Source organism: Mustela lutreola, chromosome 8 (genome assembly GCF_030435805.1).
Source record: "Mustela lutreola isolate mMusLut2 chromosome 8, mMusLut2.pri, whole genome shotgun sequence".
In the NCBI taxonomy this organism is placed as follows: Eukaryota; Metazoa; Chordata; class Mammalia; order Carnivora; family Mustelidae; genus Mustela; species Mustela lutreola.
In genome coordinates this window covers 142,815,089-142,831,116 of record NC_081297.1, presented here as the reverse complement: position 1 = coordinate 142,831,116, position 16,028 = coordinate 142,815,089, and the positions used below count along the sequence as shown (strand labels likewise).

At 59.0% G+C, this 16,028-nt stretch overlaps 1 protein-coding gene across 1 annotated transcript in view; it reads right to left on the bottom strand.

Moving 5' to 3' along the window:
• Positions 1-704: 704 nt before the first annotated feature.
• The window catches only part of CACNA1I (calcium voltage-gated channel subunit alpha1 I), a 114,391-nt gene continuing 99,067 nt past the window's right edge, over positions 705-16,028 (bottom strand). Inside the window, exons 27-37 of the mRNA XM_059187032.1 lie at positions 15,114-15,223; positions 14,343-14,476; positions 13,169-13,239; positions 10,458-10,536; positions 9,632-9,753; positions 8,870-9,208; positions 8,501-8,647; positions 7,982-8,104; positions 7,423-7,588; positions 6,033-6,232; positions 705-5,066 (exon numbers count right to left, since the gene is read on the bottom strand). Coding sequence (XP_059043015.1) covers positions 4,431-5,066; positions 6,033-6,232; positions 7,423-7,588; positions 7,982-8,104; positions 8,501-8,647; positions 8,870-9,208; positions 9,632-9,753; positions 10,458-10,536; positions 13,169-13,239; positions 14,343-14,476; positions 15,114-15,223 — 2,127 coding nt within the window. The 3' untranslated portion in view covers positions 705-4,430. The remainder of the gene's footprint in view (positions 5,067-6,032; positions 6,233-7,422; positions 7,589-7,981; positions 8,105-8,500; positions 8,648-8,869; positions 9,209-9,631; positions 9,754-10,457; positions 10,537-13,168; positions 13,240-14,342; positions 14,477-15,113; positions 15,224-16,028) is intronic.

Here is a 16,028-nt window from a genome sequence, read left to right as displayed (position 1 = left end):
TGGCCAACTCCGTGGCACATACCCAGGCAAACCGATGAGAGCCCATGGACTTGGCTGGACTGTCAGGGAGGGAAGCTTTCATCCATTGAGGGATGGATAGACAGGCCCTAAGCGTGGGTTGCCAGTGGCCACTAGAAGAGGAGAGCAGTAAATGTAAAGGGAAGCAGATCCAAGAGGCGAAGAGAGACTGTGTCCTAGTGACATAGTTGGAGCGCTTGATCTGACTATACCGGAAGCCAACTTCTCTCAAACCACTAAGTTGTTTTCTTCTTTTTCTTTTTTTCTTTCTTCTCTCTTTTCCTTATCTCACTCTCTCTGGCTTTTTTCTTTTATTGTTAAGCTCATTCAAGTTGGGCTTTTGTCTTTTCAGCCAAGAGAATCCTAATAATACCTAGAATATGAATTTCATTAACAGTGCCAAGAGTGAGTCAACTATGAATTACTCCCGTGTGACCCTCCCACACAAGCCCAGCATCTTAGCCACAGGACCAGAGCTCATGCTAGGCTACGCTCAGAGCTAGGCTCCGCCTCCTCCCCAGCGCAGCAGACCCCAGCCATGAGAGGACCCTTTCTAGGTCCTAGACACCCTAAGCCCGGCAGCTGGAGCCTGATGGAGAACCTCTCACCACCCCACCCCAGGAAACCCCCAGCTCAGCACCCACCCCACGAAAGAAAGAAGAGCACAGGCACACGGAAAGTTTCTGAAATAGGCTTCTGTATTTTTATTCAAAACAACATGGTGGCAGCTGCCACTTGGTTTCTCTATGCCTGGGCCATCTGGGCCAGCAGGGACCAGTGCCGTCAGCAACTAGGAGGGAAGTTCATTCACACCGTAGAAACTGTACAGCCACTCAGAGTGTGATAGTCACGGTGGCGGGCCCGGGCTGAGGGCTTCTTGGAGGTGGCGGCCTCTGCCTCCTCCCCAGGCCCTAGCCAAGCCAGGCTCCACCAGGAACACTGATTATTGCACAAAGACAAAAAGAGTATGTGTATCTGGGCTAAAGAGCGGCTTCTAAGACCCCAAGCCCTTACACAGCGCAGCAAAGAGGGCCAGAGTTGGCCCTAGAAAACAGAAGGCTGGAAGGGAAGGGTCTGGGGGGAGACAGGCCAGTGGGCTGGTACTGTGCACGCTTCATCCTTTGGGGAGCTACCAGGGGAAAAGACGGTTGGGCAGGGGACAGGAAGAGCGTTTGGCCAGGGTGGGCCACGGCCCTATCGGGTCTCGCGTCCATCTGTGCAGATGCCTGCTAGCCACCACTCGGCACAGCCCTGCAAGCAGATAGCTTGGGGTATCCAACACCAAGTTCCCTTCTCTCCCTGGGGCCAGATCTGTGGGATTTAGGGTACTTTTGTGCTTTTGTGATGAAGAGGTCACAGGGTCAGGAGGGCAGAGGAGCCATTCAGCCAACCCCCATTCATTCTGGCTTGTCCTAGCCAGCCGATCACGGCTTCCCGGACCCCCTAACTCCTGTAGCTCCCAGAAACAAAGCCCAGTGCCTGGGAACAGTACCTGGAACGCCCCTCCCAACCCTGGGGAATAAGCCTCTTCTCCCACAACCACAGCCCCTCCCACCCCAGAGCAAGCTTCTCTCTACCTTCAGCCGATCCCACTTCTAGGCTCACCCCACTCTGTCCGGCCCAGCTTCGCTAGGGCCAGTCCCTTTGCTTAGACCATCCTCACCACGTGTCTGCTCATTCTGTGACCACAAGGCTGAGAGTAAAAGGATGGCTTCATGTCGCGCACACCAGGGCATATTCCCTGCCCAGGCACCCATCACCTGGTGACGCTGGGAACGTCACTTCTCTGGACTGTGCCTAGCCACAGCCGTGCACACTGCTAGAGGCTGCCCCTCAGATGAAGAAAGACAACACCCAGGCCCGGAAAATGGACGCTGTTGAGAGTGTCACAGACCAAACCCTTGAACCCCAATCGGTCCTCTACTCAGACTTTCTAGGTCCCGTGTCCCTCTTCTGGTTCCAGCACACACGTCCCTCCGGGAACGTGCTGACTTGCACACCTAATGTGCGTGTGCCCTCCGCCCCTCCAGCCACGATGGCTTGGGCCCAGTGCCTGGCTGGGAGGGAGGGTGAGGCCGAGCTAGCCGGGGCCTCTTCTTCCCCGGAGGAGCTCCCCCCGTCCCAAAACAGCAGGGCAAGGTATGCTGCACAAGGCTCGCGGGAGCAGGAAGCTTAGGATTTGGGCCCAGCCTCCCCCAACCCTGCTGAGGAGCTGCCAGGAGCTGAAGAGGACAGGACCCCAGGTGCGGCTGCTCCCTGAGAGGGAGGGCTCAGGCAGTCCTCCCACTGGAGGCTGCCATCCTGGGAGGGGGTTCAGCGCTCGGGCATCTCCTCGCTGTCTGCACAGCAGTCCACCCTCCACACTTCCAGGGGAGGAGAGCCAAACTCCGGAGGCTGAAGGGCTGATGTAGGTCTGACCTCCATGCTGGCCCAACTCCATGGGGCCAGCGGAGACCCACATGCAGGTTTTGCCTTCTGAACCCACTCCTTCTGACCACAGGGCACACTTTTTCATACCCCAAACACCCAGGTGCTGGCTCCCTACAGAATTCCAGGGCATTGAGGTATCCCCAGCTGGCCACTTCATCCACTCCAGGACTCAGTTTCCTCATGCGGGAAGTGGGCCTACCCACCTTTCCCCACTCCCCACACCAGCTCTGAAGGGCCCTGCAGACCACAAAGGCTGAGTCACTCGCTGCCTCATGCCCAGGCCCCAAGCGCTCAGAAGGTCCCCGGAGCCCATGCAAGCTGTCAGCCCTTCAGTACCACTCACCAGCCCGGCCTGAAGGCAAGTTTCTTTAAGGTCAGGGTTTGGGAACGAAGACAAGGGCCCCCTCACAGGGCCCCACTGAAGCCATCCGAGGGAAACTCACCAAGGCAAAGGACCCGGGTTATTGCTCGAAGTGTAGCATTTCCTGAACTGGCAGCCTTTCCCACCCCAGGACCCCATGGGTGTGCAGACCAACGGCCTCGACCTTCACCTTCCCAACCGGCTTCTTTAAAGTGACCTTAAACCCACTCACTTCCGAAGACTTCCCCTTGACCTAAGCAATATCTGTGGAATCATGGGTTCGGTGTACGGTTTATTTCTTAATAAATACTGAAATAAATGCGTAACTATTCAACAAAAAAAATACCCATCTGTGAACCCATTTGGGAAGCACAGCTAGAGTAAAACCTGATCTGCAGCCTGGGAAAGTGGTGGCGGGGGGAGAGCGAGGCTGGTCCCAGGACGAGGCAGGTGCCCCCATCTGGGCTTAGAATCCTGTTGAATCTGCTTTCCCCTGAACTCCACTGGAGAGGGGCAGACCTGTCCAGGGGCCCGGGGCAGCATGACCGCCAGGAATGACCATGGCTCAGAGCCCACCTGGCAGATAGATAAAAGGTGGCGTGTAATGGCCACCACTGACTGCATTAGCCCAGGGTACCCGCAGTGGAGCCTAGCGGGCACAGACCAGGCTGGTACCCTTGACTTCCAAGCTTCCGCATGCCCTGCTCAATACCCTTTACCCTTCCTCTCTCCTGCTGCCTCCATGCCTGCCCTTGGCCTCCCTGGGGGGCAAAGCCATGGCAGACTACCCCCCCCCACCCCTGGAAGTGCCCTGCCCACTGGCTGAAGACCCTGCCCAGCCTTGGAGCTACCCTCCACCCCCCACCCCTGCCCTAAGAAAGTACGACTATTCACCCCTGGTTTTCCTAAATAAAGACATCTAACTGGTTGACTAAGAGTGTGCTCTGGGGCATCTACAAAAGACTGTTCACGACAACTAGACAGTCAGGAACAAGACAGACACCCCAATACGTGGGGGGAGGATCTTAGCGGCGTTTCTTCTTTAAAGGAAAAAAAAAACGCACCCTGAATTTCACCTCTTCTTCTGAGCCTGTCTCCCCGGCCACAGTAACTTCAGAGGCCTTAGAGCTTCTCCCAAGCTACTCCCAGCCCCGGGCGGGGGGAGATACCAAAGAGCTCGGCTGCTAACGCCCCAGCTGGACCATCCGCCCTGGGGTAGGTCTGGCCTGGGTCCGAAGCATCCGGCAAAAGCCCTATATCTGGGCACCAGCCCGCAACCCCCCCACCTCCAACTGTAGCACTTTCTGGAAATCATAAGCTCTCAGTAAAAAAAATAAATAAATATATATGTCTGTCTCTCTCTATATATATGCATATATATATGTATATGTATATGCACGGGAAGGACCACGGCTGGGGTCCACAGCCAGGGCCACAGCCAGGGCCACGGCCGGGCCTCGGAGAGCCCAGACCCTGCTCAAGGCCACCCTGTCGGCGGCCCGGCGCTGGTTGGCTGGCCCCTGCGCGACGCCCAGGTTGTGGCCAAAGTATTGCTGCCTGCCCCCTGGCTCCTGAGGTAAAAGACGGTGGGACGGGGCGCCCGGCTGGGCCCCTGCGGCCCTCATCTCTTCCGCTTGCTGGCCGCGTCGGCTGGCTGCAGCTCCGCCGGGCCCGGCTGCGGCTCGGGGGGCGCCGAGGGGGCCCCGCCCGCGTCCTTGCTGCGGTCCGCCGCCCAGGAGGGGCTCCGGGCCAGGCCGCGGGGCCGGGCGGGGTTGCGCGGGCGGCCGGGGCCGGGGCCGGCGGCCAGGCTGCTGGTGCTGCTGAACCTGCGGGCCGGCGGGAGTCCCGGCGGCGGCGGCGGCGGCCCGAACAGCGACGTGAGCGACAGGCTGCTGAGCGTCTCCGAGTGCTCGCTGCCCGCGCCCCCGCCGCCCGCGCCGCCGCGCCCGCCCGCGCCCTCCTCGTCCGAGGGGTCCATGGAGTCGTGGTGGGTGCAGCCCGGGCTGGTGGAGCCGCCGCTGCTGTGGCTGCGCTGGTGCGCCCGCAGCCCGCGCAGGCTGAACAGGCCCCGGCCCCGCAGGCTGAGCCGGCGGCGGGCGGCGGGCGACAGGCCGGCTCGGGGGCCCGGGGTGCGGGCCGGGGGCCCCAGGGCGCGCCGGGGACTGTCGCTCAGGGTCAGGCTGTCCTCCAGCGTGGTCTGCAGGCTGCCCGCCGAGCTGCTGCGGCTGGCCTCCAACGACGTGTCGCTCCCTGTGGCCTGGGGGGCGGTGGGGGGAGGGGTCGGCAAGGCTGGGGCGGCTGAGGGTCCGCAGCAGGTGTCCCCATTCTGCCCCTGGGGCAGGCTGTCCCTCCCAGAGACACAGGCACAGCAGCCCCTCCGATGCCTCGGGAGCTCCCCTCAGAATGCACCCAGGACCCCAGGGCCCTTCCGCTACATCACCACCCATCCCAGCTTAGGGGTGGCCTTTGTCGGTGGTCACTGGCAGTAGCCTCCTGCTGTGATCCCTGCACCGCCGCCCCCCCCCCCTTACTTAAACACACTCACGTGGTGGCCCAAGAACCCCATCCCAGCCCTCTGGGACCTTTCTTCTCACCATCCTCCCCTCGCTCTCCCCCTCCCCCCAGGACCCCTCAGCCCTGGCCCCAGGCTGCTTGGAAATCTCTTCCCCGGGCATCCATGTACCTCACCCCTCACTGCCTTCCCAGCGCCAAGAACTGCCCCCCCCCCATAGTCCCTTCCTGGGGCAATCTTCTCCCGGCCAGGTATCACTCTCAAATAGATGATTTTCACGCACTTACTTTGGCTTACCCTCTCCTCTCACACCCCTGCAACACATGCACTGGACAGTACAGCATAAGCCATGGGGCAGGGATTTTGTATCTGTTGCCCCCGAGCCTCACACACAGCCAGGCACCTAGCTGGGACCAGCAGCTGGGCTAGCACTGGACCAGCTCTGCTTCCACCATATACATGGGAGCTGGGGCAGCTCCTGCTTCTCCGAGCTCTGGGGCTGCAGGCTCTGAGTAACCTTTCTGCTCTGTGCTTCGTGCCCTCTGCATGCCCAGTAGGCAGCTCCAGCCAGTGCAGTACTGGTGGGCGTGTAGGCCAGACCTCTCTTCCCCCAGACCTGCCCCTCCTTCTCCACCTGTACATCAAGGCCCCACTCAGATGCCCCCCCGCCCCCAAGCAGGAAAGCTCGTGGAGACGAGGAGGTGTCCATACCTGCCGGAGGAGGCTGCAATTGACACTCGGCGACCGTAGGGATGCCCAGGAGCCCTGCAGGGCGATCTTGGGGAGGGTCCCAGTGCCAGGGCCCTTCTCCTGCCCTTTCTGGCTGGCAGACACAGCAGGGTGAAAGAACTCGGCGGGCATGGGCAGGAGAGGGCTGGAGGCATCCGGGGAGAAGGGCCTCGGGGGTGCAGCTGGGGAAGGAGGAGAGGGGGCTAGGGAGCGGGCTCGGGCTGGTAGGCCCCTGGAGGATGCCTTCTAGACCCGCAGGCAGGAGGCTTCCTACCAAACTGGCTGTGGGACTCTGGGTAAATCTCCCCCTCTGAGAGCTGATGTCTCCGTTGCAAAAGCCAGAAAGAAATACTGAGCCAGCCGCTCTGATTCCTGGCCACTGGGCAAAGACAAGCTTTTGGAGCCAGTAGACCCAGGCTCAAGGACCCTTGAGCTCCTTCCTCTTCGAAAGAGGGACCTCGGGCTGGATAACTTGAATGTCTCCAATGGGGGTGGGGGGAGGTTCCTGTTCTGTGTCGTCTTATTGTTTAAGGACTATACAAATGAAAAGTTAACCAAAGGGGACAGGCTTTTACTCAATCAGAGTGGCTCTTGGGTCCTGCACCCTCATTCTGGTCCAGGAAGCCTGGGGTCTTGGCACCTTAGCCACCAAGGCCACTAGCTTTAGGGAGAGTCCTTAGAAAAGTCACTCCACCCCCAGCTCCTGGAAGGAGCTCGATGCCTGGCCTTCCAGAAAGTACCTGGGGTGGGCTCAGGGTCTGGAGAGGTCTCTTTGCTGATGAGCTCATCTCCGTGAGCTAGTGCTGTGGAACCAGATTCCCATCACCCTCCAAGAAGACTTGAGGTGAAGGAGAGCCCAAGTGACGAACAAGGGAACTAGACCCTCTGTCCACAAGCCCAGCGCACAGACGCAGGAGGCTGAGTGTGGGGCCGAAAGATAAATGTCCCAACATTTTACAATGGGCTTTCTGTTGTTCAAAATCACCTCATGTGAAGATGTGGATAAACACGTCTCACATTCAGCTCTAGAAAAATACCACAATAATTTGGCAGCTTTCCTTCTGCCTAATGAGAACTCTATGTAACCCGTTTCCCTTTTCACCACAGCTTCTAGGAGCTCAGCATGAACCTCCCATTAGATCAGGTTGCCAGATCATTACTATCTCACCTCCCTGTATTATCTTGATATTTTTATCATTGTTACATCAGACCAGAGAATCCCATCTTTTATTGTCTGTTAAGTATCTGGTTCTTTCTGGACTCAATAGAATTGTCTGGGCAGAGACACTAAGAAAAGCATTTGGCCAGCCCCTCTGCAGCAGCTGCCAGAGATCGGGGCCGTGGGGAGCTGGTGAGGGCTCCCCCTCCTCACCTCGGCTGCTCTCCTGCTTCAGCCAGGACCGGACGGGATTGGATGGGACCACCTCCCTCTCCCACAGGAAGTTCTCCGGATCTGATGAGACAGCTGTGTTGGGCAAGGGGAAGAAGCACTCGCCCACCTCTCCTGCGTGCACGGGCTCAGGTGTGTCCGGCTCACCCTGCAGGAAAGGGAGGCGGGTTAGGGTGGTGAGGGGGGACAGGGAAGACCCTGCCCCAGCTGCCTTTATGCCCCTGCTCCACAGCCTTTGCTTGGGCCACTCTCATCGCCCGAGATGGCCTTCTCGCTCTTCCACCTGGCCAACAATGGTCATCTTCCAAAACCCAGGTGAAAGGGCCCCACCTCCAGGAAGCCCTCTCTGGTGTCCCAGGCAGGTTGCTGTTTCCTGCTCACTCCAGGCTTGGCCCTAAGATCCCAAGGGTCTTCCTTGTCACTGTAGCCAAGTGCCTGGTAAAGACTTAGGCCCATGCACGAGGAAGAAGCAGTGTTCTGGCTGGCCGGATGGAGGCCAGCCTGCAGGGACAGCCCCACGAAGCCCGCTGGGACCTCTCACCCTGCTGTCCTTGGGGCCGAGCGGGCAGGCTGTGGGATCCTCGAGACTCAGGTCATCACCCAGCAGGATGGAGGAGGACTTGTCTGAGTTCAGGGAGAAGGCCTCCGTCTCGGCCAGCTGCACCTGCAGGGAGAGGTGGCCGCCTCAGGTCACCCTGGGGGTTGGGAAGGGGCAGGCCTGGTCTTCCAGAAAGACACAAGCAGGTAGTTACAGAGGCAGAGATTTGCTGAGCATGGAAGTTATGCCACCACGCACCGGGGACCCAGTCTGAGCAGGGGGTGGGGGACACAGGATGGCGTGACAGTCAGTCCAGTGCTAGGCCGGGGCCGCGCCCTCGGGCAGCCTCATCGTCCCAGACTGTGAATGCCAATGCTGGTCCACTTGCCCCCAGACTCAGCACCCCTGTAAGCTGAACAGCACTGGTCGGGGGGACCCACGCTCTTCCCTTGGGCTGTCCTCTGCCAGACTTCACATTGTCCCCACCACGAGGCACCAGCTCCCCACTGAGGCTGCCATTACCTCTTGCTTGTCGTGGTGACACTTCTCGCAGCCGGCCGGCGAGGAGTAGTGGTGGAAGATGGAGCCGGACAGGTTGTCGATGATGGTCAGCTCCCCCTCCAAGGAGTCCTTGATGATTAAAGAGACGCTGTCCAGCCACAGGTTCTCCTAGGCGGACGGGGACGGGGTGGGGACAGGCGGGATTATCGGCCAGCTCTGGGGGGGGAGGGACTGCGGGGCGGGCGGGACCCAACCCCCTTGTCACAGGGTAACCCCTAAAATGGAGCCGGGCAGGGTGGGGCTCAAAACGACCCAGGTCTCTGCCTGAGGTCTCGGACGCCCGACTGCCCCCTCCAGCCCCGCGGTGCCGCCCTCTGCACCCCTGCCCACCTGGGCCGGAGAGTAGCAGCGCCGGCACAGGCGGCCCTCGGAGTCGCCCCCGCCGCCCGCCCCGCCCGGGCCCCGGCCAGGGCCCCCCGGGGAGCTGGCGGGCGGCCGCGGGCTGGGACCCAGGCCGTGGGCCATCTCGAGCTCCAACTCGGCGTCCATCTCGGCGTCCTCCTGGGCCTCCTTGTTGCTGTCGTCCAGGTGCTTCATGAGCACGGCCACCACCACGTTGATGAGCACGAACTGGGCCGTGAGCACGAAGCTGACGAAGTACAGCGGCGACACGAACTGCAGGCTGCTCAGGCAGCTGCGCTCGTCGTGGGTGCAGTCGCGCAGCGTGTCCTGCCCCGGGGGCGGCGAGGCTCTGTGAGGGCCCGGCGAGGGCCCGGGCGCCTCCGCTCTGCGTTCCCTGAGCCCCGTCCCGCCCAGGCCGGGCCGTGGACCGCAGCCAGGGAGCCTCCCCGGGGTGGACAGGTGAGGAGGAGCGGTGTCTGCAGCCCCTGACCCTGGACTGTGGGCCCCAAGTCCCCTCTGGCCCTGGGCGGAGCCCTGATCCCAGAGCAGCAGGCAGAGGTACCCAGAGAACGATTTCTGGGCTCATCTCCACCTTGCTGGGCTTCAGAGCCCCAAGCAGGTCCCTCTGCTTCCCACTGCCCTGCTCTCCCCTCCCGTGTGTGCGGTGGAGCGCCGGGCGGGAGCCCTAGCTGTCAGAACCCTTGCCTAGCCCCCAAGCCGCTGGCTGCCTCCCCAGCCCGCCCCCGGTACCTTCATGATCCCATTCCAGTTGTCGCCGGTGGAGACCTGGAAGAGCGTGAGGAAGGCCATGCCGAAGTTCTCGAAGGTGGCATGCCGGCTCATGCCCTCACAGGGGTTCTCATCATTGCAGACTGAAAGGCGAGAAGAGGTCAGCCCTGTCCCACTGCACAGTCCCTGCCTGGCCCGCCCTGCACCAGGGCCTCCCAGCCTCATCTCAGGGTCCCCAATCCTTGAAGGTGTGTATGGACTATGCTCAGCCCACAGATGGAGAAACTGAGGCTCAGGGAGGGGCACACCAGCTGGCACTCAGACTCTGGCGAGCCTGGCTCCTCCCCTCACTGATGTATCAGGTCCTGAGAGAAGGGAAGAGGGGTGAGGGCCAGCCCCCAAGGGAGCCCCGCTTTCTGAAACCCCATGCAGGGCTGGCTCGGCAGGGGCTGTGTTGCCCTGGGCCTGCACCCCCCCCCCCCCTGCGCTCCCTGGGGCCGTGCTGGCTCAGGATGAGCACTGGCGCACGTGGCCAGAAGGATCATCCTTGGGAGCTCAGACAGCGGGGCGGGGGGCTCCCAGTCAGGGCTCTGCTGGCACAGGCCTCACATATGCCGCTGCATCCAGGCTGGCCGCTCTCAAAAGTACCACCCACCCCGGAGGGTGGGCATCGATGGCTGAGGGTCACCCCTCTGTCCCCACACGGGCCAGCTGTGGGGACATCCCCCACTACAAAGACCCTGATGGGACACTCGGCCACATCTGCGGCCTCCCCACCCTGCTAACGCCCTCCTCTAGGCCTGTTCTGCCCCCTCACCAGCCGGGGCCTGCTTCGGGAGGCACTCACCCAGCTTCCCAAACAGCTCCACGCCCAGGGCGGCATAGATGAAGAAAAGCAGCATGAAGAGAAGGCCCAGGTTGCCCACCTGTCGGGGAGAGCAGGTGGGGCGGGGCCAGGCTGAGGGTCAGGTTCTGTGCCCCAGGCCGGCACCCCGCAGCCGCAACCCCCCCCCAACGCAGGGGGGAGGCCAGGTCCCCCAAGGACACAGAATAACAAAATGCGGGCAGAGCCCTTCCCCTGAGCTGCCGGTTTCAAACACCTCCGATTCGTAAGCTCGCTTATCCCGCACAGACATCTATGAACTACACGTTACCCCATCCTGGAGATGACAAAGACACGCACTGAGTGGGGAAGCGGCTTGCCGAGGTCACACAGCTAGTAAGAGGGAGGACTAGGATTCAAACCCGGCAGGCACAATCACTCCTCCACACACGCGTGTGCTAGGCCACATCCCACGAACGAATGCAGAGAGTGAGGTTGGGGGGGTCGTGTCTCAGCAACAGCACTGCTGCCCGTGTCCCCAACACCGGCCTCTGCAGGGCCGAGAAATCCTTGAGAGTCGGGACGGGGCTGGGTTAGGTTGGGTCTGCCTCCTTCAGCCCGCACAGGGCCTGGCCGTGGAAGGAAGCGGACAGAGGAATCACGCAGGGTTGTGAGCCCCAGAAACTTCCCGCAAACCCAGCCACCCCAGTCCCACGGCTCCTGTGGGAACAAAATGTCCCCGATTATAAAGCTATTTCAAATCCAGCCATACACCGGAGACAGCCTCTAACGAATGCTATGGATGAGATAAGGCTCGAGAATATTCCTGCCCTAGAAACAGACTACCTCCCGGAACCCTCAGAAGTCCTGCATGAACAGAATCAGAAGAAGGTTTGCATTAATTGTTGAAAAGTAAACCATGTTAACCACAGCCCCCTAATGTTTCTCTGCTCCGCAGGAGGATTTCCTCCAAGCTGTTGTACAACCACACCAGTAGCGTCTGACTCATTAGAAGACACTCTGCTCGCTAACGGTCAGGCACTTACTGCGCAACTCCGAAGCCAGGGAGTGAGCGTGGCCCTGGACCTCTGGTCAGCTTCACGCCCTCTGCAGGCCCAGGTGAGCGGCGCTTCTGAACCAGGGTGGACCTCACCTTCCCGGTCCGTCCCTCCTTCCACCCACGGCATCTCCTAGAGACTGCACAGCCCCAGCAGCCTCCTCGTTGGCCTCCTGCCTCCAGCCTCTCCTGTAACCCACTCCTTAAAGGCCATCCTGCTTGAGGCCTCTCCTGTCCAGAACCTCTTATGATGCCCACTGCCCACAGGATAAAGCCCGAGTTTGCTGTCCTGGCTTCAAAGCCCTTTGCAACCTAGCCCCGTGGACTAGCCCCCACCCCAGCCTGATCTTCCCACCGCAGACTCCAGCCGCACAGAAACCAGACTCCATTCGCACATTCTGTTCCCCATGCAGGGAAGACCCTTTCCCTGTCTTTGCCTAGTAAGTGCCTCTGCCCAACCCCTCAAAGCCCAGGTCAAGAGTCACCTCCTCTGAGAAGCCTTCCTTGCTGCCTCCTCTCTCTGCAGGGGGGCAGAGACTGGTGGGAGTGTCATTTTCATAGCACTTTACACAGAACGGAGAAAATGTCCGATGTCCATATGACAGCTAAAAGATTTTGAGAGTAAGTCCCTCATCCTATGTGGTACTGGATGTGTACGTCTCTTAAAAGTGCTGATGTGACTGTCATTACTATCATGTTTCCTACTTGAAGCTGGGACATCCCGGGCATCTCCATGTGAAAAATTCCTCCGAAGGGACTGCGTGTTAGGAAAAACCACATCCGTTTGAATGAACATCCCTGCTTGCTTTCCCTCCAGACCTGATGAGAACTCTGTCGCTTTCCCTTTGTAAGGAGGCTGCTGGGACACTCACAGCAAACTTGCGAGCATCCTTGGCCCATGTGCCTGAGAGAATTAGCTCTGCTTCCACCTTCCCAGGGCTGTTAATTTTTTATCCTCATTTTTATCATGCTGGATCGTGCCCTTTATTTTAAGATGCCTGAAATTCCTAAAGACTAGATGAGTCATCATGAATAAACGAATGTGTATGAGGCTCTCCCCAGAGCAGAGGCCACCCTGAGGTGAGGGCGAAGGGGGGTCCTAAGGAGTCAGGACAGTGGGGGAGGGGAGGACTGGGATTTCGGATTTCCCAGGAAGATGAAAGTCACATCCTGTGTGGCCCTGATCCTCTCTCCCTTCCACTGGCCAATGGGATGAGGCGATGTGCGCTTTCCTACTTGCTAGGGTTTCCACCCAGGTCAGCGTCTCATGCTGTCCCCACCAAACAGGTCCTATCGGAACCTCCCATCCACATCACCACCTCCTTCTGCCAAGCCACCCCACAAGGTCAAGTTCACAGTCCCCTGAGGTCCGCCCTGATTTCCCCAGGGAGTGTCAGGACCCCCTCTTTCTCCTCCCCACATTGACTGGAACCATCTGTCTTCACACCAGCCTGGACACTCCTGAGGGCCCCATAAGGGTTGTCAGAACCCAGCTCAGGACCTGGAATGCAGCAGGCACTGTGAGCACTTGACGTTTGTCTCTGTCACAGCCCCAGGCTCAAACCTTGTCTCTGGAGACAGGATTCTGCCCTGGCTCTGGGCAGGCTGGAGAAGGGAACCCAGGACCTGTGAGATGCCAGTGACAGCCACGCAGGCCGCCAGAAGGGGGCGCTCTTACCTGGGGCAGAGCCTGCACCACCGTGTCCAGCAGGGCCCGCATCCCGGTAGCCATCTTCAACAGCTTCAGCACTGCAGGCGAGATCCAGCCCGGCCCACTCAGCCCAGGGGAAGGCAGAGTGTGTGTGAGGGGCGGGTGTGTGTGTGTGTGTGTGTGTGTGTGCAAAAGTGAGGTGGAGAAGGGAGAAGCCAGAGGAGTATGTGAGCAAAGGGGACAGCTCCGGGATGCCACACAGTAAGTACATGGGTGTCCCTGAACAAGGCTGTGCACAACGGTGCATTCACGAGGTGCAGGTGTCAGTGGGAATGTGTCCAAGAGAAGGCGGGCCCACACACAATGGGACCAAAGTGTGTCCATGAGCACAGTTCACCGAGATGAGGCCAACATGCCTGAGTACCCACATCTCTCCCTTCCCTCAGGCTAAAGAAAGCTCCAGACTTCTATGCTGAATTTCTCCGCACCTTCCCCACCTGGGAGCCCGGAGGCGACAAGCTGTTGCAGGTGGAGAAGCAAAAGACCGGGAGGTACCAGGCCAGAGGCGGGAGGTTTGTGAAGGGAGTGTAGGCCCAGCCTCAGGGTGAGAGAGGAGCTTCTGGGGGAAGCAAATGTTATAGGAAGCATCGAGGACTGCATGGCTTAGCCAGTGTTGGACTCACGCCCACAAGGAACTAGAGTTCCGGGTGCCTTCCCAGCTTCCCTGAGTTCCTTTCATCCCAACCTGAGGCTGGTCCACGTGGGTCATGGTGTCATAGGGAGATGAGATGGGATGCCTGGGTGGCTCTGTCGGTTAAATTTCTGCCTTTGGCTCAGGTCATGATCCCAGGGTCCTGGGATCAAGTCCCACATCGAGCTCCTTGTTCAGTAGGGTGTCTGCTTCTCCCTCTCTCTCTGCCTCTCCTCTGGCTTGTCTCCCTCCCCCAGATAAATAAATAAAATCTTAAAAAAAAATAAGGAGGTGGAGGTACAGTGTGCCATACAGAGCAGTCTGTGGACAAGGGCACATGAGTGTGTACAGACAGGGGGCAAGTGTGTATGTCTGGTGTGTGCGTCTCCTGGCTGCTGTTCTCACTGCTCAGTAAAAAGCCCATTATGCCCACATGCCTCTTCCCACCCCACTCCTGGGAGTCCCATCCAGCCCCTGCCCAACCCCACCCCATCGCCCTGTGCCCCTCACCCCGGGCGATGCGCAAAACCCGCATGATGCGGATGATGGTGGGGTTGATGGGCAAAGCTGCGTTGATCTCAATCTCCTCCAGCGTGATGCCCATGACCGACAGCAGCACAATGGCCAGGTCCAGCTGGTTCCACCTGCTCAGCCGGGCAGGAGAGGGCAAGAGTGGGAGGCAGGGCGAGAAGCGCTCTAGCTTAGAAATGCCTAGGTTGGGAGGAGCGTCACAGATCTCCACCCTCCTGATGAGGCCCACGGCTATGTGTGGTCACCCTCCCTACCAGCCCCACCAGACCCCACTGAGTCTGGCTCCCTCTTTGACCCCCACAGCCTCCAATCCCCCAAGCGAGAGGCTGACCGTGTTAAATAAACATCTCTGGCCTCCTGAAGAGGAGGAGGAATGAGCTATGACTTCTAGATTGGAATCCTGAGCCTGCTTCCTCCATGTGACCTTGGGCTAGTCCATCAACTTTTCTGAACCTCACTTATTCCCTCTGAAAAGAAGGACTGACGTGAGGTATGCCCCATTCTGCCTGTGAGTTATGGAGGACCCATGAAAGATGAACTGAAGAGACATAAGAGACTGTCCTGTATCTGTCAGGTGGGACCATAATCACTCCCTGTTCAGAGCTGCAGGCAGCACCTGGGGGACCCTGGCCGTCAGTGCCCACTTACTGGTTTCCCTACTCTGGCTGTTCCAGGCTTCCCCAGGGGTCAGGACCCCTTCCCCATCCAGCAGCCCACTCCATGCTGCCCCAGCCCAGCCAAGCTGCTCACCGATCCTTGAAGAAGCGCCTCAGCCCAAACGCCACCAGCTTTAGCACAGCCTCCAGCACAAACACAGTGGTGAACATGTAGTTGCAGTACTTGAGAGCTGTCTCCAGAGACTATGAAGGGCAGAGAGAAGCATGATCCAGACCCCAGGGGCTGCCCCCTACCTTCCTCCATTCAGAAAGTCTTTTTTTTTTTTTTTTTTTTTTTAAGATTTCACCTATTTATTTGACAGACAGAGATCACAAGTAGGCAGAGAGGCAGGCGGCAGGGCGGCAGGGGGGGTGGTAAGCAGGCTCCCCACTGAGCAGAGAGCCTGATGCAGGGCTTGAACCCAGGACCCCAAGACCATGACCCGAGCTGAAGGCAGAGGCCTAACCCACTGAACCACCCAGGCACCCTGAAAGTCTCTGCCTTTTAAGGGGAGAATTTAGTCCATTTACATTTAGTGCAATGGTTTCTATATCAGCTTTTATCCCCTCCATTTTATTTAACGTGCACTATTTGTTTTACATTGCTGTTTCTTCTTCCTTATTTCTGCTGGTTTGGTCTAGTTACCCATCTGGAGGCAATATGAGGCAGTATGAAGATCATGATTAAGAACAAGCCTGCTTAGGGGTGCCTGGGTGGCTCAACAGGTTAAAGCCTCTGCCTTCAGCTCAGGTCATGATCCCAGGGTCCTGGGATCGAGCCCCACATTGGGCTCTCTGCTCAGTGGGGAGACTGCTTCCTCCTCTCTCTCTGCCTGTTTCTCTGCCTACTTGTGATCTCTGTCTGTCAAATTAATAAATAAAATCTTAAAAAAAAAAAAAAAAAAGGAACAAGACTGCTTAGATAGCAATCCTGGCCCAGCACACACTCCCTATTCACTATGTGACCTTAGGCAAGTCACTTGACCTCTTTGGGATTTAGTTCCCAAAT